General features: G+C 40.6%; 1 protein-coding gene, 1 long non-coding RNA gene and 1 pseudogene across 4 annotated transcripts in view; 1 reads left to right on the top strand and 2 right to left on the bottom strand.

Moving 5' to 3' along the window:
- LOC309869003 overlaps nucleotides 1–5,088 on the top strand; it is an 89,393-nt gene extending 84,305 nt beyond the window's left edge. Inside the window, exon 3 of the long non-coding RNA XR_014313922.1 lies at nucleotides 5,005–5,088. This is a non-coding gene — a long non-coding RNA (uncharacterized lncRNA). The remainder of the gene's footprint in view (nucleotides 1–5,004) is intronic.
- Nucleotides 1–17,443, bottom strand: part of NTN4 (netrin 4) — a 113,660-nt gene that overhangs the window by 69,496 nt on the left and 26,721 nt on the right. For both annotated transcript variants that reach the window (XM_082739298.1, XM_082739299.1), the window contains exon 3: nucleotides 5,026–5,304. In XM_082739298.1, the coding sequence (XP_082595424.1) occupies nucleotides 5,026–5,304 (279 nt within the window). The remainder of the gene's footprint in view (nucleotides 1–5,025; nucleotides 5,305–17,443) is intronic.
- LOC309868815 (aspartate aminotransferase, mitochondrial pseudogene) lies at nucleotides 752–2,677 on the bottom strand (annotated as a pseudogene). Its single transcript has 2 exons — nucleotides 2,411–2,677; nucleotides 752–2,097 (listed from the first exon to the last, which is right to left on the bottom strand). The product of its transcript is annotated as an aspartate aminotransferase, mitochondrial pseudogene (transcript).

The following is a 17,443-nucleotide window of genomic DNA, read 5'->3' as shown; positions in this document are numbered from 1 at the left end:
AGGCAACAGCCCAACAGAAGAAAATTTTAAAATCACCAAAAAGGATGCTGAAATAAGGTGCAGTTACCCACCCTTGCTATTCTCTGTTGAGAAAGATGAGCTTATGGGATGAATAGCAAATTATGTCCCTTATTCCTCAAATGAATAAATCCTGAGAAGATGGGGTTGATGGCCAGTCAACCAGTAGAACAGGATGAAAATCTGAGCTTGTTACAGATCTTCGTGTCTCAGGGAAAGGGCAGCAGGGATAAGAGAGAAGAGAGGAGCATTAAAATGCCTGGAAGCATTAAAAAGGAGAAACTTCTTTCCTTTTTTTTCCTTTAACAAGACAGGAAATAGTATCTTTTATTTTCCTTGTTGCAGTGGCAGCAGACCTTGGTTTTCATAAAACATGATCTCCGTTCATATGGACTGTTGATAAGATTGCTCAGTCATGGGGAGGCCAGGCTGACCACTAATGTTAGGACTAGGTCTTCTCACAAAGCCTCTAACAAGCGTTGAATCTCATGCTGAGTCCACAGAGGTACATTCAACACCATAAAGTGCTCCAGTTGAAGCTTCTGTGATATTGCAATGATATGATTAATGGCTTTTTTAAAAAGGCTATGGCTTTCCTGTACATGTTAACTATTTCAGAAAAGTTGTGGATACAAAGATGGGGGAGAGTCTGGTTTCAAGCCACACAGTTCCAAACACCAGCTACAGATGCCTCTGCCCTGTTTAACTACATGTTCTTTTCTGAGAAACACATTCAGTTACTGTGGTTGAAAGAAATGATCCACTCTTCACCTCCAACCTTCCTTATCCTGTGAATCTCACATGTGCAAAGGCTGAAGGCAGGGCCGTTTTGTCTCTGTTCCCTCTCATTAGGGAAATCACTTGGTGACCTGGTGAATGTGATGAACAAGGTAGCCCAGTTGTCCAAGATGACCCTTGCCACAGGGATGCAGCTGACCTCTGTCATTTAGATGGAGAACTCCTTGGTCAGCTGCTCCACCTGTTCAGGCTTTAGCCCTCTGAAACAAAACAGGCTAATCTGGTCGGGGATGTGCTGTGCATGGTTGGGAGAAGCCCTCCCTCTTGAGGTTCGAGACCAGCTGAATCTGCAAACTAATGATGCAGTTGGCCATGACTTGCACTTCCTGCAACTATTGTTTTGGAAAATCTGGGCTGGTCAGAATGGTCAAGGCAACCTGAGCTCTATTGAGAGGAGGGCTGGAATTTACAGGGGAACATCAAGGTCTTCATTTGTGACTCCACCCCTCTGACCTCAACATCTTTGCAGAGCCCAGTGAAGTCTCCCACATGCTTACCATAGAAGCCCATGTTCTTGGTATGGGATTAACAGAGACAAACATTAATGCCCTCTTCAGCGAAGTGGTGCACAACCCAGGCTCCCTTGTTATCATCACTACTGGCAAAACCTTGGTAGGCCATGTCAAAGAACTAGAGAGATTCTTCTTTCACTGCTATTGCTGTTGCCTTCTATTGCTCAGGATGAAGGTCCACTCCCATGGGATTGTGGGCAGGAGTGTGCAGAAGAATTCTTTGCTCTGGTGTTTTTGAAATATCCTCCCTAGTGCCTGTGAAGTTAAAGCTACAAGTCTTGGGGTCATAGTATTGATAACCTTGCAGCTGCGTGCCAGTGTGTCTGATGGTTTGGGCAGAAGGACATCTTGGCTGAACTTAAAAAATCTTTGCAGAAGCCTAGCTCTGATCCCTAAGGCCTCAGTTCCAGAAATGGTCTGCACAGTGACATACTGGCAGATTTTCAACACTTTGCTGTTCTCACCCAGGGTTAGTTTTATAGGTGCCTTGCAAAATTCAGCCAGTCCTGCAAGAGGCAGATTTTCTTTGTTCAGATATTTTGCAGCAAACTAGGCCTCTGCCTTCCAGACACCAGGAGGACGTAGGCTTTTCATGATACTGGTAGGCACCACCTACCAGATTCTTCTTTTTACTGCTGGTATCTCTCTCATAGGCTTTTGTGATTCCCAGGATTGGATCTGGGGGCCCCACCTCCCCACCTCTGACTCTTGCAGAGGGCAGCTGGTGAGGTTGGTGTGGAAGGTGGCAGTGATTTTGGATAGAACACTGCTGGAATGCACAAGGTCATGGTGGAAGCAAGAGGTTCGGTGGGTAGTGGCAGAATGGAGTGGAGGGCCAACGGCGCAGACATGGAGGCTCAAGCTCATAGGCTGAGCTTTCTTGTTGGCAGAAGACTGTGTGGAGTTGTTATATTTTAAGACTTTTGCAGAAGTTTCTGTTAACTCTGTATGTGTCCCTTTTAGAATTTAGCAGAATTAGTAGAATTATTTTTTTCTTTTTTAAATAAGAAAGCCTTTTTTTTTTTTTTAATTTCTAAAACTAGCATATATTTCTAGGGGGTGCTGATGGTCACTCACCATACCTGTACCAAGTTGTCTGTGTAGCTACCAAACCGTCTGGCCATCACTAGAGCAGGGCAGGTGCACTGGGGAGGCCCTGACTTCCTGCTGGTGCTGATAATTTCTTGTTTCAGTTCATCTACAATGATCTTGCCCTTCAAGTCCCAGATCTTGATGCTGTGGCCTATGGCAGCCCAGAGCCAGTAGTGGTGGGGGCTGAACCACAGGGCATCGACGATGTCCCTGCCATCTAGCGTATGAAGGTACTTGCTTTTGTGGAAGTCCCACATTATGGCCTGGCCAGCTGTGCCTCCAGAAGCACAGAGGAATCCATCTAGCCAGTCACTGCCCGTGTGGCCCAAGTGGTTGGTCCTCAGCTCACAGTTTTCCACATTTTATACCCTGACCGGCTTGTGGCTTATGAACAAAAGAAATTTATATCTCACAGTTCTGGAGAATGGAAGTCCAAGATCAGGGTGCCAGCAGGGTCTGTTTCTTGTAAAGACCCTCTTCTGGGTGACAGGCTACTGCCTGCTCATTGTATCCTCACACAGCTAAAAGAGAGCTAGCTACCTCTCTGGTCTCTTAAGGCCACAAATCCCATTCACTTGAGGTCTCTACTTTCATGACCTAATTACCTCCCAAAGGCCCCACCTCCACATCCCATCACACTGTGATGAGGTTTTCTTTTCTTTTCTTTTTTTTAAGATTTTTTTTTTTTTTTTTAAGATTTTATTTATTTGTCAGAGAGAGAGCGCGAGCGAAAGTGAGCATAGGCAGACAGAGTGGCAGGCAGAGTCAGAGGGAGAAGCAGGCTCCCTGCGGAGCAAGGAGCCCGATGTGGGACTCGATCCCAGGACGCTGGGATCATGACCTGAGCCGAAGGCAGCTGCTTAACCAACTGAGCCACCCAGGCGTCCCTTTTTTTTAAGATTTTTAATTTCTTTATTTGACAGACAGAGATCACAAGTCGGCAGAGAGGCAGGCAGAGAGAGAGGGGGAAGCAGGCTCCCTGCTGAGCAGAGAGCCCAATGTGGGGCTCGATCCCAGGACCCTGGGATCATGACCCAAGCCAAAGGCAGAGGCTTTAACCCACTGAGCCACCCAGGTGCCCCTCTGATGAGGTTTTCCACATACGAATTTTGGAGGGACACAAATGCCTAGCCCATTACAGCCATGCCCTCCTGTCACTCATTCACTGAAATACAATGGCAGAGATGTACTGGCATTCTACCTCACATCCTCTTTCTAGTTTACAGTCTAGGAGATTGGCACATCTCTAGAATATCTGAGTTATTTTCTTTGTGAATCATACCTGAACCCGCCTAACTTAGGTATTACCAATTATTCCATCCTTTATTTGAAGCAATGTTAGCTCAAAGATCCATCAGTGTCTGCAAACTAGTAGGAGTTTTCCGGGTGAGTACTGCTTTTTCTCCAACTCGGAAGCCCCAGCTTCGTTTCTAGAGTCAAGAGCATTGTTTTTGTTTTTGAAACTCTGGTCACTACCCTACTCATTTTCATTACCGCAGTGCTGTCCTACACCCCAGGGACTTAGCCCAGCAAATACCAACTTTTCTGTGGGTTAACTGGTTCATGGTCCCTTATGGCCCTGTCCTCTATTAGGGCTGGGCGAAAGAAGACCAATGTGTTAGTCTCCTCTCTAGGAAATGAAGTAAGGATACTTTGAGGTCTTAAATTTTTATTTAATTTTTTTGTCTTGATCAGAAGTATCAGAGAAAAATATAAAATGTTAAAATTGGAGTGCTCTCTTCCTCGCCTTCTCTTCGCCCAGTACCCAGCCCTGGCTCTGGGTGCATCCCAACAAGGCACTTGCTGACTGAGCCACTTTGTGTGTGTGTGTGTATATGTGTGTGTGTGTTTTGGAAGAAAGTGATGTGAGGACAATCACATCATTTTTCATTTTCATCATTTTTCTATTCCTGTGTTGCTATCATTCAATCAGACACCTACCAAACCCCCAACTCTGGCTCAGGTAACACACTGTCCTGAGGAGACATAGGTCACACAGTCCTGGTCTTCGAGAGTTTGCGATCTCCCCGGAGATGCAGTCAAGTGAAAGTTCAGAGGAAAACACAAGGGGATGTGTGACTGTAGAGGAAAGGGGGTTTAACTCTGGCTTAGGGTGACAGGGGGTCAGGCCACTCTTCACAGAGGAGAATTATTATTCATTCTATTGGCCAGACAGCAAAAGATACCAGGCATTAAACTGAGGTTCTTGTTTTTTCCACTTTAAAGTCAACTCAACAATAGTCCCCATTTACTGTCAAAGCTACTCCTGTGTGATAATGCCACAAATATGATTATGCCAACCTCCCCTGCTGCTCACCTTACACTTCATATCTGAAGGTCATGGTACTAAAAATTGGCATGGATGTATTCCAAGGAATCTGGTTATCATGCTTGACTATTTATAATTCTAAAATTGAAGAGTTAAAAAACGAGTTAATTGGCATTTTATAGGATGGGTATGGGGTCGGAAGAGTGAATCAGCAGAGGGAAAAACAGAAGCACTGTGTGAGCCAAGACCAACTCTGAGGAAACTTAGATTACCACTGCCCAAAGCTGAGGGTAACCCATGGTTTGTTTTTCATAGGGGAGGAATTGTTTCACATACCACGTGGAATGCTCCTGGGGCCTTGACCGGTCTGAAGCCGTCAACAGGTACGCACTGATCAGCATGGCCATTGCAGAAGCAGCTGCCCTTGACAATGAAATCATAGATTGCGTAATGTGTAAAATGTTGAGGCTTTGCGGTCAGGTCATTCCTCTGACAGGGGCAAGACTGCCGTTTCAGCAGCTGCACACGGAGGTTGGTGATCTTCAGCTGCTCCTGCACTTTGGCACTGTAAGGGTTCTCTGCATCGTATGGTGGTGACAAAGCTCGGAAAATAACCTGTAAAGAAGAAAAATATTACCATGAGTATATAGGGCTGTGTGCAAACCCCAAATCATTTGCCTCATACAATTTTGATGTGACTTATACCTTTTGTCATCTGCAAGTGCTAAGATAGGCAGCCTTTTGACCTTGATCACACAGGTGTGCTGCCTGTTTGGATGCAGGATAAGTATGAAATAAGTAGCCAGCAGGGACCTGACTCTTAAGATGAAGGCAGCCATGCAGAGACTGGGAAGAGCATTTTGGGCAGAAGGAACACAAGTTTCAAGGCCTGGAAGCTGAATCAAGTCTGTTTTTTGTTTGTTTGTTTGTTTTTTGTTTTTGGGGGTTTTTTAAGATTTTATTTTTATTTATATGACAGAGAGAGCAAGTGCATAAGCAGGGGGAGCGGCAGAGGGAGAGGGAGAAGCAGATTCCCCACTGAGAAGGGAAGCCAGGACTCGATCCCAGGACCCCAGGATCATGACTGGAGCTGAAGGCAGACGCTTAACCGACTGAGCCATCCAGGTGCCCTCAAGCCTGGCTTATTAAAGGAAGAACAACAAAGCCGGTGTGACTGAGGTCCAGGAAACAAGGGGAGAGTTTTCAGAGCAGAGGATGGAGCCAGGACAAGACAGATCATGAACAGAGAGCCCTTCAAGGCCATGGTAGTTATTCTAGCTGTAGTGGGAAGCCACTGGAAAGTCATACACAGAGAAGTGATGTGATCTGATTTGCATTTTTTAAAAAGACAATTCTCGTTCCTGTGAGGAGAATGGATTATAAAGCGTGACGAATAGAAGCAGGAGGACCAGTTAGGAAGTGATTGCAAAATCAAGATCGAGACACTTCTATTTCCAGATAAAATGTGACCCTTTCGAAGACTAATCAGTTATTAATTGGGGTCATGGTTGCTACAAATACTTTGGGGTTCCCCTCTTCTGGATCTGCCTTCCACGCTTGTGGCACATTCTTGGAATATTCTTACTAGCAGTAAATATACAGTCCTTTCAGAGTGGATTTGATTTCTGAAATCAGTTAAACGTCCCTTAAATCCACATATAGGGAATAAAATGGCTGATCAAGTTAGTTAAGAGTACTTTTTTTTTTTAAGATTTTATTTATTTATTTGACAGACAGAGATCACAGGTCGGCAGAGAGGCAGGCAGAGAGAGAGAGAGAGAGAGAGAGAGAGAGGAAAGCAAGGCTCCCTGCTGAGCAGAGAGCCCAGTGTGGGGTTTGATCCCAGGACCCTGGGATCATGACCCGAGCCAAAGGCAGAGGCTTTAGCCCACTGAGCCACCCAGGTGCCCCAGTTAAGAATACTTTGGTTAAATGCAAAGTAGAAGTAATAAAACAGTTTTTATTGTGTATGTTAGAGATAGACTCGAAAGGCAATTTAAAACTTGAGTTCTGAGGAGGAAACCAGAGGGAGGAAGATTCAGAAGGGACGGGCTTTGGGCATGTGTGTGTATCTATACATTATATGGGAGTAATAAAAGGGGTCCTGGGGTGGAGTGGTACAAACTTCTCTAAGGGTCTGTTAACTTTGGGGGAATAGAGGCTGGTGGAAGAGGAAATCATTGCTAGTGGAAACCAATGAATATAAAAAAGGAATTCCAAACAATCTCATGACATAAACCAGTATTATAAGGAGGCCAACACTAAATTATACCTTATTATGGAGATTAAAAAAAAAAAAAGAATGAAACCTCAAATAATCTTGTTAATTTATATAATGAGAGACAAAGCTCTCTTGAAAAATTCTTAGGTATCTCTTGATTTTTTAAAGATATGTTAAGGGGCTGGGTGGCTCAGATGGTTAAGCATCTGCCTTCAGCCCAGGTCATGGTCCCAGGTTTTTGGGATGGAGCACCACATCAGGCTCCCTGTTCAGTGGGGAGCCTGCTTCTCCCCCTGCCGCTTCCCCTGCTTGTCTCGTTCTCTCTCAAATACATACATAAAAAAATCTTTATTTTTTTTTTTAAAGATTTTATTTATCCACTTGAGAGAGAGACAGTGAGAGAGAGCATGAGCGAGGAGAAGGTCAGAGGGAGAAGCAGACTCCCCACGGAGCTGGGAGCCCGATGCGGGACTCGATCCCAGGACTCCGGGATCATGACCCGAGCCGAAGGCAGTCGTCCAACCAACTGAGCCACCCAGGTGTCCCCATAAAAAAAAATCTTTAAAAAGATATCCTGGAACTCTATTTCAGAAATATTTGGATAAAGTAGTTTGAAAGTAAAGTAATTATTAAAAAGTGGGCTTTGGATAAACTTCCATTTAGAGAGAAGGTATCTAAAAGTAGTTTTCCAGGAAAAAACTTCCTTAAGGAATACTTTGGATGTAAAAGTTTCATTTTGGAAATTGATTTTGCACTGAAAGTATGAAAGGCAAGAATCAACTGTGCAGGATCACATCTTCAGGCCCACTGGTACATAACTGTCCCAAATGTCCCAAATGAAATATAACTTTGGGGGCGCCTGGGTGGCTCAGTGGGTTAAGCCGCTGCCTTCGGCTCAGGTCATGATCTCAGGATCCTGGGATCGAGTCCCGCATCGGGATCTCTGCTCAGCAGGGAGCCTGCTTCTCTCTCTCTCTCTCTCTGCCTACCTCTCTGTCTACTGTGAACTCTCTCTGTCAAATAAATAAATAAAATCTTTAAAAAAAAAAAAAAAAAGAAATATAACTTTGGGGGAGGGGGTGGTAAGTCAATGGATACTTGCTGTCCAGCAGCCAGAGTGATCCTCTATAAACAGAAGTTGGATCATGTCACTCTGCTTAAATTGACCTCCACCCAAAGACCTCCCATTTGTCTCAGAATAAAATATAAAGTCCTTGTAGCAGCCTTGCCTCATTTTTGTTCTTAGTGCTTAATACCAACTAACACATTGTAGTAGTAGTTGTGTAATGATTTACCATTGTCCCAGTCTAGGAAGTAAACTCCTTGAGGGTAATCACTGATCCCAGGACAGTGCCTGGTGCAGAGTCAATATTCAGTAAATTTTTCGTAAACGAATTGGTTGATTTTAACATTGTTCTTGTCATTCAAGTAATAGGTGAGAATTTTAAATAACTTAGCTTCCTCTTACAAGATCTTAAATGGATTCACATACTGAATTCATGTTATAGCACTAGGAAGGAAGAGGTAGGAACTTGTATTATAAAAGTTATAAATAATTGAATCATTAACCAGTTTCTGCATTTCTAGGTATTTTTGAACTTGAAAAAAGTTGTAGCCTAAACTTTAACAATATTCCACACCATTTATTCACATGTAAAGTGTTGGAAACAACATAGGGAATAAAATTTTCCAACAAATAATATGTCACCTACTTGGAAGTCAATAGATAACTAATGTCTCTTTTTAATTTTTTAAAATATTATTTTATTTAAGTTCAATTAATTAAAATTAACAACATCAATCAATTACTAAATTAACTAATTTAAGTTCAATTAATTAACTTTGATTTGATTTCTGAAATCAGTTAAACATCCCTTATATCCACATATAGAGAGTAAAATGGATGATTAAGTTAGTTGAATGGTTAATAGTGTATTATTAGTTTCAGAGGTAGAGTTCAGTGATTCATCAGTTGCATATAACACCCAGTGCTCTTGAAGTAATCTCTTTCAATGATAGCCCATATCACAGCCTAATTTTACATTTGAATCATTAAAATTAAAAAAAAAAACACACTGAATCCATTGTGAGTTATGTGGAGCTAATTTTTCATAAAATATCCCAAATCCTGGCACTCTGTTAGACATGTGTGAGGAACTCTCAATAAAACCAATAATGTGGCTATGTTTATTGACCACAGTAATGCAAGGACATGGAAAAGGTCACAGTGCTAACCAAGTAAGTAGTCTACTGAAAAGGCTACAGCATACTTCTCTAAATTGTGGCCCACCCTTCCTTTTCCTCCACATTGGTGACAACTGTTTGCTCTCTGGGTTCCTATCACATATTTACCCTTGACATTTACCCTTGTTTCCTCTCCCTCCCTCCTTACAACCCCTTTCCCTCCTGAGAATTGCTCTGCACATGCAAGGCTAGAGGAAGGTCTGTCAAGGTTTGTAGGAACTTAGAAGCTCTTTGGCTTCCTGAACCCAGACTGTGGAGGCTGAATGGCGTCTCTGTGCTCAGTGTGCCTGACACCACAGTTGGCACGCTGATATCAGCCGGGAAGGGACATCATGACCCCTGAGGCTGGATGCTGGAACGGAGACAGCCCAGTGCCACAGACACAAAAGTCAACGGGAATTTAAACCATGAAATCTTTTTTCCAGAAAGGAGACGCCTTAATCTGATACTCTGGGAAAAGGATCTACCCTGCGTCAGGAAACAAAGAGTGCGCCAATCCAGATGCTTCAAGCTTCTGGCAGGTCGCCCTTTGGGTCCCACCCAGTTTTTCTTCAAACATCTCCAGAAGAAGTCTGCATGGCACTGCTAAAATGAAGGAAAAGCACAGAAACCCTCCTGTAACACCAGCCTCTTCTGGTTTCATCCCCATCAGGAACAGGACGTATCTATGAGCCCATCACTGCTCTTTTGTTATGACTGCTTCTGAAGAGACACTCCTGACAAGACATAGAAGCCAGAAGGGAACTAAGACCAGGTCTGTTTTGATAGCAGCTTATTACTGCTATTGGCCGGGACCTCCTGACCATTTTTTTTTTTTTTAAAGATTTCATTTATTTATTTGACAGACAGAGATCACAAGTAGGCAGAGAGGCAGGCAGAGAGTGAGAGAGGAGGAAGCAGGCTCCCTGCTGAGCAGAGAGCCCAATGCAGGGCTTGATCCCAGGACCCTGAGATCATGACCTGAACCGAAGGCAGAGACTTTAATCCACTGAGCCTCCCAAGTGCCCCTCCTGATCATATTTTTCAAATTAAGAAAGTTGATTGTATTTCAGTGGCTAATACTACCATTATAAAGAAATCTGTCACTCAGAATGTAGGAGACATTAAGAATCTACAATGAGATCCCAAAGACAACAAGGAATACTAGCAACTCCACAATATTTTCCCATCCATACCTCTGTCTATATACATATAGAAGATAATATAAACAATTTTGTTTCAACTTAACAATACCTTGTAAATGTTTTCCAACTCAATGGAAGTAACTCCCCATCAGTGGTTCTCAAAGTGTGGCCCTCAGACCAACAACCTTGGTATAAAACCTGGGAACTAGTTAGAAATGCAAATTCTATCTATCTATGTATCTATGTATCTATCTAAGAGAGACAGTGAGTGAGAGCAGGAGGGAGCGAGAATCTAAGCAGACTGAGCTGAGCCTGATGTGGGGCTCGAACCCACGACAATGAGATCATGACCTGAGCAAAACCAAGAGTCAGAACTTCAACCAACTGGACCACCCAGACTTGCCGGAAATGCAGATTCTTGATCCCTGTACCAGGTGGACCGATCAGAAACTCTGGAGATGGGGCCCAGCAATCTGGGTTTCAGCATGTCTTCTGATGCACAGATGCATGATTCTGATGCACAATGAAGTTTGAGAAACACTGCTGCATTACTTAAAAATCTGGTTAGAGATCCATTGTGTGGATATGACACAATTTATTTAACCAGGCTGCTGTTGTTAGGCATAGATTGTTTCCAGATTTTCAATATAATCAGCTATATTGAACAATCATATAGCTAAAATGAAGAAGTTTTATATAATGTCCTGAAGATACATTTCCAAATGTGAATCAATGTTTTAGATTAAATGCATAATTTAAAAACATCTCTGAGGGACGCCTGGGTGGCTCAGTTGGTTAAGCAGCTGCCTTTGGCTCAGGTCATGATCCCAGCGTCCTGGGATCGAGTCCCACATCGGGCTCCTTGCTCCGCAGGGAGCCTGCTTCTCCCTCTGACTCTTCCTTCCACTCTGTCTGCCTGTGCTCGCTCTCACTCACTCTCTCTCTGACAAATAAATAAAAAAATTAAAAACATCTCTGAGCTTCTGAATGAATCACAGCCTTTTCCTACCTAATCCTTGCAATCTTCACATTTCTCTGGTCTTGCCTCACTTTCTAAGCCTGGAATCCCTCGAACTTTGCCTACGGATCTGGATTTTTGGCTTAGATTCTGCCATTTCTTATGCCCAAGTGTAACAAAGAGATCCTTAAAAAGTTCTGAGCAGGTTAGAATGATCTATATGCTCTTCCTCTTCTAACTCTCAATAATACTGAAAATTAGTTAAAATAGTGTTCCCTAGTCTTACTTTTACTCTGATATGAAACTTTCAACAGAGTATTAACACAATATGAATAGAATAAGAAGTAGAGTAAATATGAGGTACATAGTAGTCTAGGATCCTTTTACTATCAAACTTATACCTTACATTTTACGCCATAACTCAAATTTTATCGCCTATGTTATTAGATCACAATAACTCAAGAAACTTAGTTATCACATTTAAAAAATTATTTTTAGCCACTAGCTTGAGGAATATTTCAGGTCCAAGTTGATTACCCATCCTGTAGACTCTGTTGGCACCTTTCTGTGCTAGCACTTTCACACTAGTCCATGTTATTGCCTATTTACTTATCTGTATCACACAATAGACTCTGCTCAGTGGGCAAGGATCTTGTTTGTCTGGTTAACAGCTGTGTCCCCAGCATGTCCCACGGTCTCTGGCATATTGTAGCATTTCATAATTATACTGAATGAATAAATGAATGAACTCTTTTTCCAAATAGTATTTTTAAAAAGGAGAAGCCAAATAGGGAATAAGATTTAGAAGATTAAAAAAGCAAAATGCTCTTACCACAAGTTCTACACTCTTGATGAAGAGTGTAGGAACACACATATACATGTCTAAATACCTATGTAAAAATATGTAATACATTTCAAATGGTTTTATGGATTCTTTCTCTTCATCAGCACACAAGATCTTTCATATTCTTAAGAAAAGGGATCAGGCAGGTATTATCAAGCACCCAAACACATAGAAATATTAGGTCTTTTCCACGGCTTCTGGTCTAGCTTTCTTATTTACTAAAAATGGAAGCCTTGGGATCACAACTGCAATGGTTCTTTAATGTGTTTTTTAAGTTCTTGAATCTTCATGTTCTCAAAAAAGCAGCTTTATTTTCAATGACTTTCTCTTGTGTTTTTCTATTTTATTTTTGCTTTCATCTTTATTACTTTCTTCTACTTTGGATTTAATTTTCTCTTCTCTTACTGATTTCTTAAAGTAGAACTGTAGATCCTTGATTTGAGGTATTCCCCTCCCCATCAAATGCTTCTTTAGGTAAATTTTGTTTTACGTAAATTTTGTTACATTGTGTTTTCAGTTCAAAATCCTTTCTATTTTCCCTTTTTAATTTCTTTTTTGACCCATAAGTTACTCAAAAGTGTGTTATTTAATTTTCAAATATTTGTGCATTTCCCTTGTATCTCCCGTTATTGATTTTTTTTTTTAAGATTTTATTTATTTATTTGACAGAGAGAGACACAGTGAGAGAGGGAACACAAGCAGGGGGAGTGGAAGAGGGAGAAGCAGACTCCGCTGCTGAATAGGGAGTCCAATGCAGGGCTGGATCCCAGAACCCTGGGACCATGACCTGAGCTGAAGGCAGACCCTTAAAGACTGAGCCACCCAGGTGCCCCTCCTGTTATTAATTTCTAATCTAATTCCTTTGTGGTCAGAGAACATACTTTGTATGATTTGATTCTTTTACATTTATCTGTATTTGTTTTATGGTCTATCTTGATAAATGGTCCTTTTGCCCTTGAAAAGATTGTGTATACTACTGTTTTTGGCAAAGTGTTATATAAATACTAATTAGGTTAAGTTGTTTGACAGTGTTAATCAAATCTTCTGTATCCTTACTGATTTTCTCTACTTGTTTTATCGATTTTTCCAGAAAAAAGATCTGAAAAAACTCAACTATATTTATCAGCTCATCTGTTTCTTTTTGCAGTTTTTTGCTTCATGTATTTTGAAGTCTTGCTACTAGGTGCATAAACATTTAGGACTGTTACATCCTCTTGATGAATTAGCAATATGAAATGTCCCTCTTTATCTCTGGTAATCTTCTTTGATCTGAAATCTACTTTGTCTAAAAATAAAGCCACTGCCAAAAACTTTCCTTTGGTTAGTGTTAACATAGTATATCTTTTTACATTCTTTCACTTTTAACTTATTTATGTCTTTTTATTTAAAGATTTTCTTTATTTATGTATTTATTGCAGTGGGAGAGGAGAACAGTCAGACGATTAAGCATCCAACTCTTGATTTCAACTCAGGTCTTGATCTCAGGGTCCTGAATTCAAACCATATGCTTCTCTCCATGCTGAGCATGGAGCCTACTTGAAAAAAATAAAGTGAATTTCTTACAGTTGCACTTTTAAAAAAATTTTATCCAATCTGATAACCTATGCCTTTAATTGGAGTGTTTAGACCTTTTACATTTAATGTGATTGTTGAGATGGTTGTGTTTAAATCTTCTATTTTGGTTTTTGTTTTATATTCTACTCTTTTTTTTTCTATCTTCTGTTGGATTGACTATTTTAGGGTCCTTTTTATTTCCTTTTTTGTTTATTTTTTGTAACCTTTTTTAAAAAAAACAGTGGCTGCTTTAGAGTTTATAGTATATAAAGTATATATACTCTCTCTATATAGAGTATATAGTATATATCTTTAACTTAATACAGTCTTTCCTTAGGTAATATTTCTTACTTCACATATAGCATAAAAAACTTAGAACAGTATACTCCCCTTTCCTCCTCTCAACCGCTGCTCCATTGTTGTAATGCACATCCATTAGGCTTCTCCTAGATTCCTGCTCTCTGGACCTAGCCCGGAAGCTTTCTCTAGATAATAAGCTGGGACAATCAGAGAGCTCACCTCATTTGCTTCCATTATCTCAGGGATTACTGTTCTCTGCTGCCTGATGTCCAAAATCTGAAAGTAGTTTTTTCATATATTTTGTCTTTTTTTTTTTTTTTTTAGTTGTTTCAGGCAGTGGGGTTAGTCTGGTTCTTATTACTGCATATTGGCTAAGAGCTAAAGTCTAAAACACCAAGGCAGCTTAACTTTTCTGAAGTATAATTTATAAAACTGTAACTGGATTAGCCCTTTTTTTTTAATGATTTATTTATTTATTTATTTATTTGAAAGAAAGAGAGAGAGAGCACAAGTGAGAGAGGCAGAAGGAAAGGGAGAGAGAATCTGAAGCCGACTCTGTGCTGTGCATGGAGTCCGATATGGGGCTTGATCCCAAGACCCTGAGATCATGACTTGAGCCAAAACCAAGTTGGTTACTTAAGGGACTGCACCACCCAGATGCCCCAAGCCCTTATTTTTATATAAAAATTTCATAGAAATGAAATCAGAAGTTTGTTTTAAGATTTTATTTATTTATTTGAGAGAAAGAGAGACAGCATGAGTAGGGGGAGGGGTAGACAGAGGGAGAGTGCAGGAAGCCCACTCCAGGGATGATCACAGGACTCTGGGATCATGACCTGAACCAAAGGCAGACACTTAACCCACTGAGCTACCCAGGTGCCCCCAGAAGTTTGATAATGAAAGTATGAAAACTTGCTAAGAAGCCTTGACTCTCCCTGATGATAATACAAGTCAAGATTTTGGACCCCAGATCTGGACTTTTTCCTGTTCTACAAATCTAGTCATATTTTTGTAGGATGCTCATACATTTCATTCCTAGTCATTGCCATAACCATAGATTCTTATGGGTCAACTAGATGTACAGTCAGAGTTAATAGATTAAAAGTCCTGGAAAAACAAATTTATTTTCTTATTGGCATCTCAATCTAAGAAATGTGAAAAATAATTTAAAATATAAGCACCCAATTTTGTATGTTTATTCAATAATTCTATTTTAGTAATTTGGACTTTTTAATAAATGGGTAAACCCTCACTATAACCTTGTTTATAATTTATGATACCTATATATATATTTGTCTATCTTACATTTTTTACATTTGTGCTATGCTTTGATTCATCTTTGTATGCCCATCTAATACCATGTCTCATAGATTCTCAACAATGTGTACTGGAGGGCCTGGGTGGCACGGTTGGTTAAGCATCCAACTTCTGGTTTCTACTTAGGTTGTGATCTCAGGGGTGTGAGATTGAGCCATGTGTTGGGCTCTGTGCTCAGCATGGAGTCTGCTTGAGATTCTCTCTCCCTTTCCCTCTGCCCCTCCTGTTGTGCTCTTTCTCTCTCTCTATCTCAAATAAATAAATAAATCTTTCAAAAAATTATGCATTGAAGGAATGAGTCATTATAGAATTATGTTAAGACAGGCTCATTTTAATTTTGTGATATAAATTAATAATATAAATATAAAATTTATTCATATAATTGCATTTTATTCATAAGAAAATATATTAGGCACATGGTACTTCACAATAAACCTATTATCTTATGAAATAGCTTACTGTATGGTATTCTTATACCATGTCAAACATGACTAGTAAAATTTAACTTTATAGAAAAAATGAATTTAATATTAGTAAGTATTAAAATATTTTTGAGTGCCAAATTTGAATAATGTATTGTTCAGGAATAAACCTAAACCAACTGCAAGAATGACAGTGACACATTTAGACAGGAATCATGGAACTCTAGCCTAATATAATCTAATAAAAAGACAAATCACCTCAACAGTAAAAAATGATTTCTATAAAAGAAAAGTAATCACAGTTTTTCCTTACTCTATTTAAGCCCAGTTAGAATAACATGTATATTGAGAAACATTTCCAATTGTACTCATTTGTCTTATGTGGTTGTTTACTAGTTGTTTACAAATAGCATCTGGTTAATTGAGTTGAATCTTGTGACACATTGACAGCTATTCTGTTTATTGTCAGGTAGATGGTATACCCAAGACCTAGCATGGAAACTGATATATTTGTCTCCATATCTACTGTTATTCAAGCTCTGTTATCTACTGTTTATTTAATATCAAGCTTGATATCAAGTTCCTGAAGTTTAGTAGGATTCAAGCATTCCCATGTCGCCCCACCAACAAGGAAGGTTTCATATTAGTTGACTTCTGAAGCCAGTTACTGGCTCCATTTAAGTTGAAGTTGTAGGTATGTGGATGAAAGAGCATAGATTCTTTGAATGAGTACATGTGCCCTAATGTGTTCTTGAAACAGGGTTCCTGCTTTTTTGGATAGGCACCTTTGGGAAAGTATGTGACATTTTAGCTTTTAAAAGGTTGCCGTGAGTGGGAGTTTGGGTTTCATGGAGAGAGAAGGCAGGACAAGGAGAAGATAGCATAATTGACTGGTGGGCGTCTGCAGCTGAGCAGCTGGTTGGTTTAATTTTAGAACATTCGTCCTTGACTGTGCCACTGTAAGTGGAGCACCTACTTGTCTTGAGAAGTGTGTCTGTCTTTTGGGCAGAACCAAAATCCTTTTTGCTTACACTCTGGAGCATTAGGCACCCTGTTTCATCAGATAGCCCACCTTTTAAAGTGGGAGAGTCTTATCTACTCAACTAGTCCTTCTGAGATAGGACAATATAACCTAATAAAGCTTTCAATGGAACAAGCTGAGGAATGCAGTGCACTCAAGTGACTTACTTGTACGATAATAACCTCAATTTGGGAGTACACAAAAGCCTCTTTGCATGTTTCAAGGGCATATTTACAGTTCTAAAGTGATGAAAGGCAGCTTCTTAAATATCTTCAGGGACAAGGAAAGTGACAGAACTGGAAGGAGGGACAAGAAAGACAGAAGACCAAAAGAAAAATAAAGATTGGGGCTAAAAATAATATATAAAAATTCTTCAACACATTTGAAACCCTAGCTTTTCCTTTTCCCCAGTACTTGGAGTCCTAAGATTTGGAAGTCAAAAAAGTCCTTGCCAATCAATGATCTGGTTCAACTGAGGAAACTGAGGGGCAGGAGCACTTAAAGTGACTTGCCAAAGGTCAACTGACAGGTTTGTGACAGAGCTATGACAAGAACCCAGTTTCCTGATTTCCAGTCTAATGATTTTTCTACTATAGCCCACTCTATACTTGCTTGGCAGCTAGCCATTCCTGGATTAAAGTTAAATTAAAAATGTAGGATTAGGGGCGCCTGGGTGGCTCAGCGGGTTAAGCCGCTGCCTTCGGCTCAGGTCATGATCTCAGGATCCTGGGATCGAGTCCCGCATCAGG

Source organism: Mustela nivalis, assembly GCF_964662115.1.
Source record: "Mustela nivalis genome assembly, chromosome: 7".
Classification (NCBI taxonomy): domain Eukaryota; kingdom Metazoa; phylum Chordata; class Mammalia; order Carnivora; family Mustelidae; genus Mustela; species Mustela nivalis.
Note: the sequence above shows the minus strand (reverse complement) of the source record. Positions and strands in the feature narration are given on the sequence as shown.